Below are 17,156 nucleotides of genomic sequence, written 5' to 3'. Positions count from 1 at the left end.
CTTCATGTTTCGGCTACTTTTTTACATTTCGAGTAACTTTGTCTACCTTTGATCGGCTGTATCTCGGACACTAATAACTCTAGAAAATCCTTTTAAATACCAAATTTTAGAAAATTTAATGTTCTACAACTTTGTAAGCGACTATAGATCACAAAATTGGCTTAAGTAACGAGATATAAGCGAAAAACTGTAAAAAGTTCGAAAATTTTGGTGTTTTTGCCCCTCCCCTTCAAGTTAGCACAGGATTCTCAAGGTCGAAAACTTATTATAGACATCCTAGAGTACCCCCAAATAGCCTGTAAAAATTTCATTAACTTCGGAGTACTTTCCAGGTAGAAAGTACATGTCTACTTTAGTATAGTACATTGCATCACATTACGTGCAATGAAGGCTTTCAAAACCAGACGCTTCTTTTGTAATGCTTATAGTTCAAAAACTACTTGACGAATTGTCAAGCAATTTTTTTTATTTTGTAGCTAATATAATCAGGTTTTATTTAAATAAAAAAATATGTGACCATATCGTACGATATTTAGTTGTTATTTTCACCAGAATGAAAAAATTTATGGAAAAATTACACATTTTTCTTAATATTCGCCCGCCATCTTTATTTTTTTAAATGGTATGTTTTTCGTTTGATTAGAGATGTTAATAGGAATCGAATGACACCTCAATCACTTAAATCGGTGCAACCGTTTTGATTCTATAAATTTTTTAAAGTATGCAGACTCCATTTTGGAAAAGGTCCGCCATCTTGAATTCCAGTGGATGAAATTTGTGTTTCCTCGGATGAAATCATTCATATTGGTCCCTAGTATCACTGGGCAAAGTGGCTTGCTTTCTGCATAAAATGCAGTTTTTTTTCGCTAAGCCCTATGACTATACTGGATGCGCACAATATAAAATATTACTCATACACGGCTACTTTACCGCCAAAATATATAACTTTTCACTTTAATTTTACAGAAAGCAATCCTTGAAATTTAAACAATTTTCAGCTTTTCTTAAGGCAACTTTAATTGAAAATTTCACAAGGCTTGAGACAATCCCACTTCTGATCTGTTAGATATCAGGATGGTTAAATAAAACACAAATAACTTTCTTTATTTAATTGCTTTATTCATAACTTGTAGGTTCACACCAAAATATTTTCCCCTTTTCTGAACCTTGTAAGATTTGATTGTCCGTCATTTTTAATGAATTCCATGATAGGATCGATCTATGAATCGAACTTTTGTTTGAAATATTTTTTCGTAAACATCACTGTTTATCCCCGAAAGCGAAAATTAGGACTAAGCTTTGGTGTCCATTTTCTTCAATAATATAAAAGTGGCGTAGATGTAACAGCAATTTGTACTGTTACTATTACGTATTCGTGTTAATTGACCTTTTTCACAGTTTATTTTTAAAATGAAAGTCAATGTCTCGATGAATGGGCTAATTTTTTCCGAGGAAAAAAATAATGAAAATCATTAAAATTCAAATTGGCGGAAACGATCCGGAAACTCACGGAGTTATACGAATAGCACTGTGGCGTCAATTCGTAAGTTTTACATATTCTCAAACATATTAGATATTTTTGAATAACTCGTTTATTTTCAATTGTACACGGAAAATATTATTACCAAAGTTATTTTATAATTAAATTTTCTATAATTTTGGTTCTTATCAATTATTTTCTAGGATCGATATTTTTCGATTTAGATCCAAAAAAAGGTGGTTATGAATTTTTGTTTGTTGCATAACTCGTTTATTTTTAATTTTACGTAAAAATAGTCATCGACAAAGTTGTTAGCAATTAAATTTCTTACAATTTTGGTTCTCATCAATTTTTGTCTAGCATCGATTTTTCTGTCATGTTCTGTATTATTGATCTTTTTCGTCAAAACGATGGTAAAATAGTCTTTTTAAAATGGAGATTGCATTAACTTTAATGCCGACCTTTTTCTAAGGTTCATATTTTTGTGACGCACGCTTACGGTAAAGGGAAAGAGAGAGGGGTGTAAATTAAATAATTATTTCAATGAAACAAATGTAAATTTACTACTAACTATTTTTTCACTAGTACATTTCTGAAAAGCCTTCAAAATTCAAATTATGTTCGTTTGGAACGTTTAGTCGATGATCGGCCAAGTGTGGACCATCTGAGTCTTCATCACTACTATAGGGTGACTCGTTCTGACACTAGGTCCGAAAAACAATAATATCAGTAATGAAAAAAAATTGATGAGGACAAATATTGTAAGAATATTAATTCCTCAAAACTTCAGTGGTAACAATTTTTTGCGTAAAATTAAAAATAAACGAGTAATGCAATGAACAAATATTCACAACCACCTCTTTTCAGGTCTAAATCGAAAATTTCGATCCTAAGAAAAAATTGATAACGACCAAAATTGTAGGAAATTTAATTTCAAATAACTTGGGTAATAATTAATTTTTCGTGTAAAATTAAAAGAAAACTAGTTATGCAACAAACAAAAATTCATGACCACCTTTTTTCGGGTCTAAATCGAAAAATATCGATCCTAGGAAAAAAGTTTTAAAAAATTGTAGAAAATTTAATTCTAAATAACTTTGGTAATACCCATTTTTCGTGCAAAATTAAAAATATGCGAGTTATTCAATAAACAAAAGTGCAAACAATGTTAAAACAGTTTTTGAAAATATGTAATACTTACTAATTGACATCACAGGTCAGTAGCCAATCAAAATCGTTTTAAATTATTTCAAATATCGTCACTTTTAAAACAATTTTTTTCATAGTGTTTTTATTCAAGCATTCTAAAGCCAGGTTGTCACTACAAGTTATTTAATTCTACAGGTCAGATGACACTACAATAGGCAGTTGAAAATTTGCAAGTAGCTTCAACTAGTGGTCTTGTGAAACTTTATCGAAAAAGGAAAAAAATCTAGAAAATACATTTCCAAAACCATATAAAAACCTTTCGGCGGCCATAATTGTGTTCGTTGTTTGACTCTTCTAATTTACAAAACAAGCACTAATACAAGCACTGACATTCAACACTTTCTGTACGGGGTATTTACAATTAACTCAATCAATTATTTGTTTTCACTTGTTTATTCTATTTTGTATATTTTCTAAGTTATTTGCACTCTTATTTGAACGTATGTTTATGAATATACCCTTAATTAAAATAATGCTTATTGTTAAAAAAAAAAATTGTAGCCAGGAGTAAACCGATATTACTTTGTTATATTTATACGTTCATAACGCATAATACCGATCTTGTTTATATCAAACTAGCTGACCCGGTGAACTTCGTACCGCCTAACAGTCAATGAATGTCATGTTTGCTAAGCAATTTTAACTTTAAACAAGTGAAAACAAACAATTGACTGAGTTAATTGTTGAAATACCATGTATAGACCAGTTTTGATGACGCAATCGAACAGACGACAGACCACAGACGACAGACGACAGACAGACAGACATACGGAAATGGACAAATTAGATGATTTTATGAACACCTAAACCAAAATTTTTTTCATAGCATCAATATTTTTAAGCGTTACAAACTTAATATACTACGTATATTTCATATACATGGTATAACAAAGACTACCGTGATATTGAATTCACTACCGTGCTATCACTTGCCTACCCGTTTGTTCACAATTTCATGAGTTTCAAATTTTTTGGAGCGGAACCTTCATTTTTTAGAAAATAAAATGTAGCCCACTATATTTGCTGACAATTTAACATTCTATAGGCGCAAAAATTTTTGAAATGTTTTAAAGCAACATACTCAAAAATGACGTATTTTTCAAAACTAGCTTGATATCCGCCCGCTTCACTGGGCTTAAGTAAAAACCACCGCTCTATAGCCTCAACCCTTCTTGATCTCACTTACCCCCTTCTATAACACTTGAAGGGATTGTTTTACGCAGCTAAAAGATATGCACAGTTTTCAATTTTTTAAATTGTAAAATAGTCATAATTGATTGAGTATATCAGAAAAGCTGTTTTAAATTTTTACCGAAATCATTAATTTATGGTTTAAAATGATCACTTTGCTCCATCTGAGATCATTATTTTTGACCAAAAATTAAAGATATCTATAAAAATTTAAAATAGTAAATGTCAGATTATATTTAATATATTTATTTTTTTTTTTTAATGTCTATATCTTTATAATTTATAGTTTATGTGTTATTCTGGTGTATGAGCTATATTGATGTAAAATTTCATTAAAAACCATTCGCTAATTTTGGCATGAAAGCGTAACAAGTTAACAAGCAAACAAACAAACAAAAATACTTACTTTCACATTTATAATATAATAAGAGATAACATATCATTATTCCACCTCCTTGGACAGCGGAAGGGGGGCTTTTTAATAGCTATTATGCTATTTGAGGCGGTTCGTTTCACCTACAATTTATTTGATAATAACTTTTGATCAGTGATTATGCATCTTAATTTACTTGCAGCTAAAATTCATTAATAGCGATACTTAGACCGCCCGCTTAGCCCACTCGCGACTATATGACCTACCTCTTGGAGCTCGTTGCGCTTGCAGCGTAACCAGTAGCTCCAGTGCCGGATTTACCTCTGACGGGGCCCCAAGCAACCTCATTTTTTTGGAACCCTCATTGTAAACTAGTTTTGATTCAAAGTTGAAGTGAGTTTTTTTATGTTATTGAAATCTGAGGTACAATATAATTACCTATTACTCTGTGTGTAAGAGACGATGATGCTTTTAGAATTACAGCTGTTCAGACGAAGATACAAATACGAGCGACCGAAGCGCCAACTATACGCGGGAAATACAGATTTAAACTAATTTCAAATCGTTTGGGGACAATGAATGATCGATATTGTTGACATGGATTTTTTCTTTTTTTCATGTGTTATTTATTTATTTTTTTCAAATTTTCGAATGTGTTTTGAAAATTTTCCATTTTTTGGGGCCCCTGTCCAAGCGGGGCCCCAAGCAATTGCTTCCTTTGTTTCCCGGTAAATCCGCCAGTGAGTAGCTCCAGTTCATAAATAGCCATACTATGCTTGGTTCCGCTTAGCTCGCCCGCTAAACACGTACTTTACTTCTATATCTTGGTCAATTAGATGGCCTTCGGCTTAGATTTGGCGGTAATTATTAAAATGTTGTTGATGTTGATGGGAAGAGTAGGTACTATTTAATCGAGCTCAGTGGCCAAAAGCTAATTGTCTGTCTTAGAATATAATTGATTAAACTAAACTACCACTAGTTGGTGGTAGGCTAAGCGGGGAAAGTGGGTTGATGGATAGTAAATGAATCATTGATTCACTGGTTGAAACTTTTTCATTGGTGACTCCTTCCCCCATCCAAAATGAGAAAACCCGCGTAAACTGTGTTTTTCTGTTGTATACATGCTAGAACGATGGGATTTTCACCAATCGACTCGAAATGAAGTCAAATTAATCGAAAATTACGTTTTTCAGTTCTATACATACTAGAAAGATGGGATTTTCAACAGTCAACCAGAAATAAAGTTATTGATGGGAGGGAATATATGGGGTGGGTAATTTACAGGGGCGTAAAATTTTTTTTTTTTTTTTTGGAAGAACATTGTGGCGGAGTTGATTTGTTGATTGACAATTTTGAGGGGGGTTTTCGTGGGTGGTAGATTAAGAAATTTAAAGGGGGAATTTTGGAAGGAGAGAAAACTTTTTAAGGGGAGTTAATTTTGGTAGGGGGATTTTTTACCTTGTATAAATGAAATATATATCAAGGTACACTAACTTTATTCCCAAGTTTGTAACGCTTAAAAATATTGATGCTACAAACAAAATTTTGTTGATTTACCATCTTTATTTAGTTACATTGCACATCTAAGTAAACAAAGGATAGCATAAAATATAGCATAATAGATAGCACCCAGCACTGATGTACGTTAAGCTGAGAGCACCATCTTCTGCGCCCTCTATTTCCAAAACGGTTTAATGTACAAAAAAAAGTTACAGACAAAATTTTCTACAAATTTTGTCTGAAAGAAGGGTTGCAACCCCACAAACTTGTAGTTAAGCTTTCTCTGACCCCCTCCACACATCGATAAAAAAATTGCATCCTCTGAGAAACGCAAGGTCCAATGTAACATTTCAATGGTTGAATTTGATTGAATGAGCAGTCGGTCAATTTTGAAGCTAGAAAGTTGAAAAAAAACGAATTTTCCAAAACCAAATAAAAGACAGAGACCATAATTGTGTTGGCTAATTTAAACTCGTTCTAATTTTAAACCTTTATATTTACCGTTTAAATAGTAGTTCTACCCTTTTTCATCATTTCAACCGTTCTGCTCTTTTCTGAATCTACCGTTTTCTAGAAATTTTTTCAGTTAATAAAAAATATGAAAATAAATAAATAAATTTAAATATTGATACATAAATAAGAATTTATATAAACAAGTATTCTTTTACCAATTTCTATCTCTATATAAATATTTAGTTAAACTAAACATAGCTAGGAACACTCCATTAAATTAACTTTTTCCTTATAGCTCTCTCCAAACAATCCATTTTGATTATCGTCGCCTCTGTTAAGTTGTTTCGGGTACGGAACCCTAAAATCTCACTTGAAACATAACTAAGAACGCTCTCCGATAAATTAACTTTCAAACAAACAAAAAAAATCGGTTCATCCGTTTAACAGCTACGATGATAAAAACAGGCACACACAGCGGTCAAACTTATAATACGCCTCTTCGGGGTTAAAAATCGAGAGCACAATTTTTTAAGAGTTAATTTTTTTCATATATATTATTAGCTAAACATTCTATAGATTTTTTTTTCTCTCACTATCTCGGATATGCGAGCTTTTAATGTTTTTAATACTCCAGGAGCTAAAATAAATGTAACAATTTCTAATATGAGAAAATATTTTTTCTCATATTTTGAGCCAAAAAGTGATATGAAAAAAAAAATTGAATTAAGCACGTCTTAAAACCATTTGAAAAGTATACTTTCTTGAAAAAAAATCAAATTTTGTTGTTCGGGGATATTAATTGGTAAAAATCCGATGTATAAAACAAACTTTTATTTAAACAATTATGATTAGATTACAACAAACAATTAATAATGGACGTTTTTATAAATAAATAAGCATCAATTATAAACGTATCTATATAAGAAATATTAACATGTTAAAAAATATTTTTAAAATTTCATTTTTAAATTATATATTCATTCATTAAATCTTGTGTTTTCTTGTTGTTACTCCCGTCTGTAGGATCAGCAGAATCCATTTGTTCTGCAGGTTCATGTGGATTTATTAATGGACATTGATCAAGAGATCCAGGACCAAAATACAATTCTAAGACAAAAACAAATATTCTTAATATTTCGTCACCTCTCCACATTCCCTATTACTGTCTTTACCAGAATTTTAGGCTAGTAACTAAAATTTTTTCAAGCCTATCTTAATCAGAAGTAGGAAGCACACTTATCTATTTCTACCTTTAAGAGGACTTGAAACCATTTTATTTTTGGATAAAACGGACACAAATAGACTTAGTAGTGAATGTACATTTATACTGTAGGAAATTAAGCCTGTGACCGAGGAATCGATTCCTCGTCAGTAAAATTTTATGAAAGCCGGTGAAAAATGTTTGCCTGATTGTACCTAACAAAGTAATATTCATGCGTACTTGTGCTTTTTCAATTTTCTCTAAATCAACATTCAAATTAAATTTTTGATCGGAATCATAAAATAATCTTTATTTTTGTCAATAACGAGTTATTGGAGAAAATCTGCATTATTTTTTCCTAATAAGCAATGTCATGAATCCAAAAAATGCTGGAAATTATCCATAATATAAAATCCAAGAAATAAAAAAAAAGTTTAATATACAGAATGTGGTCGCAGGAAGAAGGGTATTTCTGTCCCATCCTAATTCTGAGAGTCAAGGCAAACATTTTCTCAGGCAAATATTTTCCACCAGCTTCCAAAAAATCTACTGACGAGGAAATTGCTTAGACTGTTTTTTCAGATGCAACAACACATACATATATACAAAACTTTGAACCGTACACAACTGACACAGAAGAAACAGTCAAGTATTCTTCAACATGTGCGCGTCAGACGCAGCATAGGAATCATACCTTAGGCAGTTTTTGTAACAACTTTTACAGTCTAAGTATTGTTTTTTTATGAACTATAGGCCAATCAAATGAAGAAAAAAGATATTGAGTTAGCAAAGCTAATTCTAATAGATTGAAAGTAATTTTATAAGGTCGAGTTTAGGTTAAATATGGATATGCGAGGTAGTGCATCCAAATAAAAGTTGCAGAAACAAAATAGCGGATCATCTTTCGATCGAAAAATATAAGAAAATCGGTCATTATAATCTAGAGACCAACCTATCGTTTATATCGCAAAAATTTTAATGCAAATGTTTTAGATTTTGTAAAAATCTACAAAATGGTATTATTAGCATAAAAGTCTGTTAATTTATTTCGCGAAAATCTAAAAAAAAAAAACATTTAAAAATGAAAATTTAATTTTGCAATTAATTTAGCAATAACTAATTTATAGAGTAAACAATCTCAGAAATTATGCGGCTTGATGTCCTCAATAAGTGGCTGCAAGCGGAATCCTGCGAGATGTGTAGTTGCCGAGAAATTCAATTCTTTATGAAAATAGGCGTTATTGTTAAAAAGCAATTGTGTGAAAAATGATAATTTGTTTGAAAACTGAATCGAAAATAACGCATTTTTCTACGATATAAACAGATGGAATAACTTTGTCAATTGTAGCTCTATCCATCATAGGACTGAATGTTTGAATTTGTCAAGTATATGTAGTAGGTTAGGTTATATTGGTTGCCCACGAAGGACACACTTAAGATATAGAGCACATTGTGATACCATATATGTGTTTTACCATATTTCCGCAAATAATTTCATATATCAGCTTCTCAATTTCAGAGGCTGAGTGTACCTCCTTCATGCATATACCATGCACTACAGCAGCCCATCACAACTATTAATTAAATAAATTTTGTTGCGACGTCGGAAATCGAACCCGCTACCCTAAGCGTACCGCGGATGGAATTGTTATGTCTTAACCATCTGAGCTAATAGGGCAACGTATATGTAGTAAATATTACGTATAATTAGTAGAGTAAAGGATTCGACTATTTTATTATGCGCGTATAATACGAATTTTCGGTAAAAGTTCAGTTTAACCATTTTTCTTAGAAATCATCCTCGAAAATCAGAATAAAAAAACAATTTCAAGTATTTCTTGTGTATAAATGTATAGAATAGGCGTGGAGATACAATTGAAGGATAGTATGAAACTCTAAAAAAACTGTTAATCCACGATACTCATGCAAACTTGATCACGTTAATTGCATGGTTAACATCAAATTATAGAGTGAACGCAAGGGCCATAAAGCCCGCAGACCCGTGTTAACTCGACCCCATTAAAAGCATGTCCAACCCGTAGGTCACAGGGTGAATTCAATCACAGGGTGAACGCAAGGGTAAAAAAATCGCAGACCCGTGTTAAATCGATCCTCGACGCCATTAAATGCATAATCAACTCGAAGATTACAGAGTGAACGCCAGGGCCAAAAAACCCGCAGACCCGTTCTTACTCGACCTCATTAAAGGCACGGCCAATCCGTAGATCACAGAGTGAATTCAATCACTGAGTGAACACAAGGGTAAAAAAACTCGCCGACCCGTACTAACTCGACCTCATTAAAGGCATGGCCAGCCCAATAATCACAGAGTGGATTCAGAGTGAACGCAAGAGGCAAAAAAATCGCAAATTACTGCTTTCCCCTGTGAACCACAGGTTGGCCATGCCTTTAATGGAATCGAGTTAGTACAGGTCTGCGAGTTTTTAGGTCCTTACGTTCACCCTGTGATTAAATTCACCTTGCAACCTACGGGTTGGCTGTCCCTTTAATGGGGTCGAGTAAGCACGGGTATGCCGGTTTTTTTACCCTGGCGTCCACCCTGTGAAATTGGATTTGACCATGCCTTTAATGGGGCGAGTTAGCACGGGTCTATGAGGTTTTTTCACTCTTTGATTTGATCCTAATTATGCTTTTAACGGGATACGGGATCGAGTTAGAATGAGTCGTCTTGTATCGTCTTCAATATTGAAGCTGCCGCCGGTAAGGCAGATTTTTTGAAATAAATACCATCTTTTTGTAATTTTGTATCTTAATACTTAATACTTATATATTTGAAGAACAAATAACATTATTTTATTGAGTATATTTTTATAATTTTTGTACATTTAATAATAAAAAAACATATTTAATAATAAAAAAGGTAAATAATACTTATTTTTAACGACGTTTTTATACCATAAATAATATGTAATATTATTTATCTACCATGTAATATACAAGGTATACTGAGTTTAGTCCCAAGTTTGTAACGCTTAAAAATATTGATGCTATGAACAAAATTTTGGTATAGGTGTTTATAAAACCACCTAATTAGTCCATTTTCGGTTGTCTGTCCGTCTGTCTGTCAACTCGATAACTCAAAAAAGAAAAATATATCAAGCTGAAATTTTTACAACGTACTCAGGACGTAAAAAGTGAGGTCGAATTCGTAAATGAGCAACCCATGAGTCAATTGGGTCTTGGGCCCGTAGGGCCCATCTTATAAACCGTTAGACATAGAACAAAAGTATAAATGTAAAAACTATTCATTATAAAAAAATAATCAACTTTTGTTTGAAACATTTTTTCATAAAGATCACTGTTTCACGTGAGGGCGCAAATTAGGTGTAAATTGTATAGTATGTATTATATGCGAATATCAGTTAAGCATGTGTGACATATATATGTGTAATGTCATAGAGTAATCAACACTGTCTATACATGGTATTTCAACAATTTAATCAGTTAATGGTTTTGTTTGCACTTGTTTTAATTAACCTAACTTATTTATTTATTTGTAGGCTTGAAAATATTGACCAAGAAAATTTAGCAAATTAAAGAAAAACTGAGTTTTTCACTACCCTTGCCGACGGATTCGTAATTTACTAAAAAATGCTTTAAATTATTTCTTATCCTGATGTTCTAATATGATTTTTAAGGAAAGTAGTTAAAATGAACTTTTATCCTTTTATACAAATATTAAATACTCGACACTCGTTTATCACAGATGGATGATACAATAAAAATAATAATAATAATTATTTTACAAATGCGCAGACTTAATTACAAATACTTTGTCCTTTTGGCAGTTAGATGAGTTTCATTGTTGTTATCCATGTTACTGTCTTTTTGTAGTTGTGAGTCAAGTCACGGCTACTTTCTTCGAGACAAGATTGTCAATAATATTTAAATTATCGTCTTTTTCTTCTATCTCTAACGGTTGTTCTACGTTAGCACAAGGTTTTCCTTGAAACCCCAAACAATGATGGGAGCAAAATAAGCCATGAGTCCGACATCCGCATTTTATACGGCCAGTCTCGCATTTGTACGAAATCTCTTTATAGAATCGAACTTTAAAGAAAAAACATTTATCTATGCTATAATATTAACTCTGAATAATTTTTCTGGGAGAGTCTTTCCACAAGGGACTGCGTATAGTGGACAGTTGAACCTTCGCTAGGTTAGTTGCAACTGATGATTTCGAATTGAATACACATAGGGGGCCAATCAATGCTCTATCTCGGCTCCTGGGGGTCGTAGTTAGTAACATTTAAAAATACGCGTAAATTTATAAGCTACGTGATTATAAAGTTTCGTGTTGATAGAACTACAATTGACTAAGTTATTCCAATTCTACGCTATAAACAAAGCTTATGGACGAAGAGATGGAGCCGAGTTTTGTTTGTGATCTGTAATCTTTCCAATGTAGTTGTAATTACGTAAAGGGAGTGTGAGGAAAACCTTTTTCGGTAAAACCTCTGATACGAAGGAGGAGGGTGCGAGGGTGAAAGTTAATTTGCTCGTGATATGTAATATGTCCACCCGTTTGCCAATATAATTTAAGTCATCTAAGAAGTGAAAATTAGGAGGATGACTAGGCCACCCAACGAGTGAAAAAAGAAAATTAAAAAATTTGATATTTGTTGACATTTCATAAAATGTGAAGGAAATACAATTTATGGACATCTATTAATAATAATGTAAGTATCGTTGGTTAAGTTTGGAGTATTTATTAAATAAGATATACCTTCAGCAATATGTTATGTAACAAACAAATCCTTTCTAATTTTATAAATCAAATGAACTTATTTCTAGGCTTTAGATTATAGATTTAATAAAACAAATACGACATTATGGACCAAAGAATTACGCTGTCCCATACAAACTTTGCCCCCGTTTTTCATCCCCTAAGGGTTAGAATAGAACTTTTGAAAGTCGTATTTATTTATATCTAACTAAAAGCCTAAAAAATAAGTTTCAAGCTTCTAGCTTTAAAAATTACGAAATTTCCATACAAACTTGCATCCCTTATTTCAACCCCTTACAGCCTTTTTTTTCGCATTAAAAAAACCTATGTTCCTTCTGAGGCTCTAGATTACCTCTGTATCAAATTATTTTAAAATCTATTCATTAGTTTAGGCGTGATTGCATAACACACAGACAGTTATTTTCGCATTTATAATATTAGTAAAGATTTTTTTATTCCATAATATATTGTATTGCTTAATGTAGGTATACATTAAGCAATACATTTAATAAAAACTCCAAACATAAATAACATTATTTACAGTATTATTAGCAGATGTCCATAAATCGTATCTCCTTCACTCTATTTTATGAAATGTCAAAACAAAAAATATAATTTTTTTAATTATCTATCTTCACTCCTAGGGCAAAGCCTAGTTCATCCGTCCACTTCAATTTTCACTTCTTAGGTGACGTAAATTATATTGGCAAAAGGGTGGGCATATTACATATCACGAGTAGATTTTCACTATCACTCTCGCATCTTCCACCCCTGCCTTAGGGGTTTTACCCCCCTTTACCGAAAAAGGTTAAACCCCCACACCCATAATGACATACATAATGACAACTACATTGGAAGAACTACAGATCACGAGAAACACTCGGCTCTATCTCTCAATCCACTATAGCGTAGAAATATACGTTATTTTCGATTCGGTTTTTAAATAATTTAATTATTATTTTTCAGTCTGGTTTCAATTTAATTTCATTGTTTCACTCTTCGACAAACTTTCATTCTTCGTCCTCTTTCATTTTTTTTAAGGATGCACTGATAATTAGCTATTAATTAAAATAGGCAATCAATCAGCAGCACGCTACAGCGGCAATTGACAACAACTACTAGTGTGAGAGTTTTAAAACCGTTATGTGTACGTATGCATATGTGTGCAAGTGTAGGAAGGGATGGGTGTAAGTGTATCGGATCAAAAAATAGAAGAGGACTTTTCGTTTTTATACCATATATATATGAAATGTACATAGTATAATAAGTTTAGTCCCAAGTTTGTAACGCTTAAAAATAATGATGCTAGGAAAAAAATTTTGTCATAGGTGTTCATAAAATCACCTAATTAGTCCATTTCCGGTTGTCCGTCCGTTTGTGGACACGATAACTCAAAAACGAAAAAATATATCGAGCTGGAATTTTTACAGCGTACTCAGGACGTAAAAAGCTAGGTCAAGTTCGTAAATGAGCATCTTAGGTCAATTGGGTCTTGGGTCCGTAGGACCCATCTTGTAAACCGTTAGAGATAGAACAAAAGTTTAAATGTAAAAAATGTTCCCTATCAAAAATTAAACAACTTTTGTTTCAAACATTTTTTCGTAAACATCACTGATTAGGCGGAAATTTTATAATATGTACTATACTTGATTATCAGTTATGTATGTGTCACATGTTTGTATGTGTAATGTGATAAAGAAATCAACACTGACTATGCATGGTATTTCAACAATTAACTCAGTCAATTGTTTGTTTTCACTTGTTGAATTTTATTTTCTACCTGGTGCAACAAAGGTGTCCGATACTATGAATAGGGTGGAATATAGGTGGTCATAAAATCACCTCATTAGTCCATTTCCGGTTGTCTGTCCATCTGTCCGTCTGTCTGCCAACACGATAACTTAAAAACGTAAAGAGATATCAAGCTGAAATTTTTATAGCATGCTTAAGACGCATCAATTGAGTTCGAATACGTAAATGAGCAACATAGGTCAATTGGGTCTTGGGTCCGTAGGATCCATTTTGTAAACCGTTAGAGATAGAACAAAAGTTTAAATGTAAAAAATGTTCCTTATAAAAAAATAAACAACTTTTGTTTGAAACATATTTTTTGTAAACATCTCTGTTTACCCACAAGAGCGCTGATTAGGTGCAAATTTTATAGTATGTATTAATATGGGAATATCAGTTATGTGTGTGTGGCTATTTAAGAGTGGATATCTTTCTTTATTTACGTGGCGTCAAAATACAAACGATTGCGTCATCAACACTGTCTATACATGGTATTTCAACAATTAACTCAGTCAATTGTTTGTTTTCACTTGTTTTATTATTTTAAATTGTTGAAAATGAACCCTTGATTTCATGCACACAAGGTGATATTAACGAAGTTTTACTTACTTTCAATTGTGAGCTCTTTCCCATCAGAATCTAGTTGTAAAATTTTTTCTCCACGACACAATTCATTTTCATTCTCAGGAGGTAATGCATCAATACTTCGACGACAATTTCTATTATTTATAGGTCGAGGTGTTTGCGATTTTTGATCATTGCGATCATCTTGTAAAGGATTTTCTGCTTGACAATCAAAACCCTCATTCTCAAAATAATCACAAGGTGTTTTCGGTGGGCATGGCGGACTAGGTGGGCATGGTTGTCTTGGTGTTGGTGGAGTACAAGGTGTTCGAGGAATAGGTGGAGGTCTACACTCAGAACATCCGCCTCGATTTTCACCACAGCGTCTTTTGCTTTTGCAGCATTTTGAGCATTTTGATCGTTTACATCGCTTACCACCACATTTATCTGGTTTAGCTCTCGTGCATTTATTACGTCTTTTACCCCCACATGACGAGCAATACACTATACCATCCACTTTTGTACTTAAAAAAAATTAAACATCTTATAAATGCAAATTTAACATTAACAGAGAGCCGTAAGGTATAAATATCTTAAAATTTCAGAATCCAGGGAAAGCCAATGAATGTTTATAAAAACTGTGCGACAGAATTGTTTAAAGCTAACTTTAAGTAGTTAAAACAAAAATTTGTACGATCTTGTCCCGGGATGTGAGAACCACCCTTTCTTGAGGGTGGAAAAATTTATGCTAAAAATGACAATGGGAATCGATATTGGAATGAATTCTAAGCAAAAAGTGTCATTGAACCTAATTTCAAAAAGTCAATACTCTCCGAGATATTGGCGATTGAATTTTATTTTTAAATTTTATAAATCTACCATGAAATGTTTGAAAATGAATGTTTCCAATATGAAAAAAAAAAAAAAATGTTTGAAAAATCAGTTTTTGTAGCTGTGTAAAAACTTTTTTTTAAGAGGAAGAGGATGAATCAATTTTCCAACTAAGGACATAAGTTTTCGCATAATTTAGAGAATTCACACGCAATCAATTTTATCAAAAATTTTCGATACTCGTTCGTCAGTACATACACAATGTCGATACCGATAGAAACGCCATATACTCCAATCATCTTAGGGTTTCACCTCGGAATCTAACGGAATAAGCTGAATTTTTGCACAAACCTTTTATTTTTATAGTGCAAATGTTGTCTCAAAAGTCACATATGGTCACGTGTGCGCGTCCTCAGATATTTAAGGTCAAAGGTCTCAAAAATCAGTTTTTTGTGAATATCTCGTTTTTTGCCTTTAGTCGTATTTACATTTACTCTAAAAGTTGTAGAGGATGAAATTTTCTAAAAATTTTGTCTGAAACTGTTTTTGAAATAGGCCGCAGCAGATGGTGCACTCAGCTTAACGTACTTCAGTCGTCGGTCAATATTTATAAATATAAGGTATCAAATAATTACTTAAGTAGTATTTAATGAATAATTAAGGAAAATTAACGCATAATAGACTGGGATTCACGATTGACCCTGTCTATTATACGATTTTTTCACTTTAATATCGATTAAATACTACTTAAATAATTATTTAATACATTATATTTAAAATATTGACCATGCACTAAGGTACGTATAGCTGAGCGCTCCATCTTCTACGCCCTCTATTTCAAAAACGGTCCGACGTATAAGAAAAATTTTAAGACAAACAGTGTCTTAGCGATACAAAAATTCAGCTTATTCCGTTAGATTCCGAGGTTGGTCGCTTACTTTGACTAACATGATCGGGTTAATACTACATCGAATCCCGAAAAACATGTTTAAAAGAGATTAAATATTTACTTATCAAGATTAGGATTATCATGGTTATCCAAATTATCATTCGGTTTCGATGAGGGTGTTGTTTTTTGGCATTGATTTTTACATATTGTTGGACGAATCCTTGGTATAAATGTATCCTCCTCATCTACAACAAGTTTATATCGACCACGTATTGGTTCCACAACAAGACCTTCTTCAATAGCCATTTGTAATGCACGCCGTGTATGTAAAGCAATATTATGCGGTCTTGGTTTTACATCATCAATTGCAATATTTGTCCTTACTAGGTCAATAATACTTGTTAATGGTGAACCATTCTTATCACCCAATTCGACGATTGCATTTAGAACATATTTTATAACTTTGGGTCGGTTTGGCATTTTCACTAAGTAATTTAGAAATTTAATCCTTTATTATAAAAACTGGAATATTAGAAGAAAAAAAATTATTTAGCTCCCTTTTTAAATAAAATTTAGTGTAATTTTGTTGACTAGCTAACGTCAAAAATTTAAAACAAGTCTGAAATTGTAATTAAAACATTCTGGGGAGTCGTTGGACTCAACAGTCTACTTAGATCTTTTAGATTCTTCCATTTTTTACTTCTGTAAACGTAGTTTTGTATGGCTGTTTTCAGGCTTTTCTCTAAAAATAAATAATAGTTAAAAAAACACGCTTTATTGTAATGAGAAGTCGATATAAATTTTAATTGTAATGTAAAATTCAAAGCGTGGGGTGTTATATTCATTCCTTATTCATTCCTTACATTAGTTGATTTTATTTGCATTCCTTATAAGAGCGACCATCCCAGGTTTTAAATTTTACATTAC

The 17,156-nt window shown here is 32.3% G+C and overlaps 1 protein-coding gene across 1 annotated transcript; it reads right to left on the bottom strand.

Moving 5' to 3' along the window:
* Positions 1-7,170: 7,170 nt before the first annotated feature.
* Positions 7,171-16,809, bottom strand: LOC123293114. The gene is made up of 3 exons (XM_044873829.1): positions 16,351-16,809; positions 14,555-15,033; positions 7,171-7,313 (listed from the first exon to the last, which is right to left on the bottom strand). Exons 1-3 carry the CDS (start codon positions 16,707-16,709, stop codon positions 7,171-7,173), a joined length of 981 nt encoding a protein of 326 aa, XP_044729764.1. The 5' UTR covers positions 16,710-16,809.
* Positions 16,810-17,156: the final 347 nt, after the last annotated feature.

Source organism: Chrysoperla carnea, chromosome 2 (assembly GCF_905475395.1).
Source record: "Chrysoperla carnea chromosome 2, inChrCarn1.1, whole genome shotgun sequence".
NCBI classification, from domain to species: Eukaryota; Metazoa; Arthropoda; class Insecta; order Neuroptera; family Chrysopidae; genus Chrysoperla; species Chrysoperla carnea.
Note: the sequence above shows the minus strand (reverse complement) of the source record. Positions and strands in the feature narration are given on the sequence as shown.

Excerpts from the sequence above, each read along its gene's own strand:
- LOC123293114 (XM_044873829.1), bottom strand. The coding sequence starts at position 16,709 with ATGCCAAACCGACCCAAAGTTATAAAATATGTTCTAAATGCAATCGTC. Across the intron at positions 15,034-16,350 it reads GATAATCCTAATCTTGATAA|TACAAAAGTGGATGGTATAG; the intron begins GTAAATATTTAA and ends ATTTTTTTTAAG. Across the intron at positions 7,314-14,554 it reads GAAAGAGCTCACAATTGAAA|AATTGTATTTTGGTCCTGGA; the intron begins GTAAGTAAAACT and ends TTTTTGTCTTAG.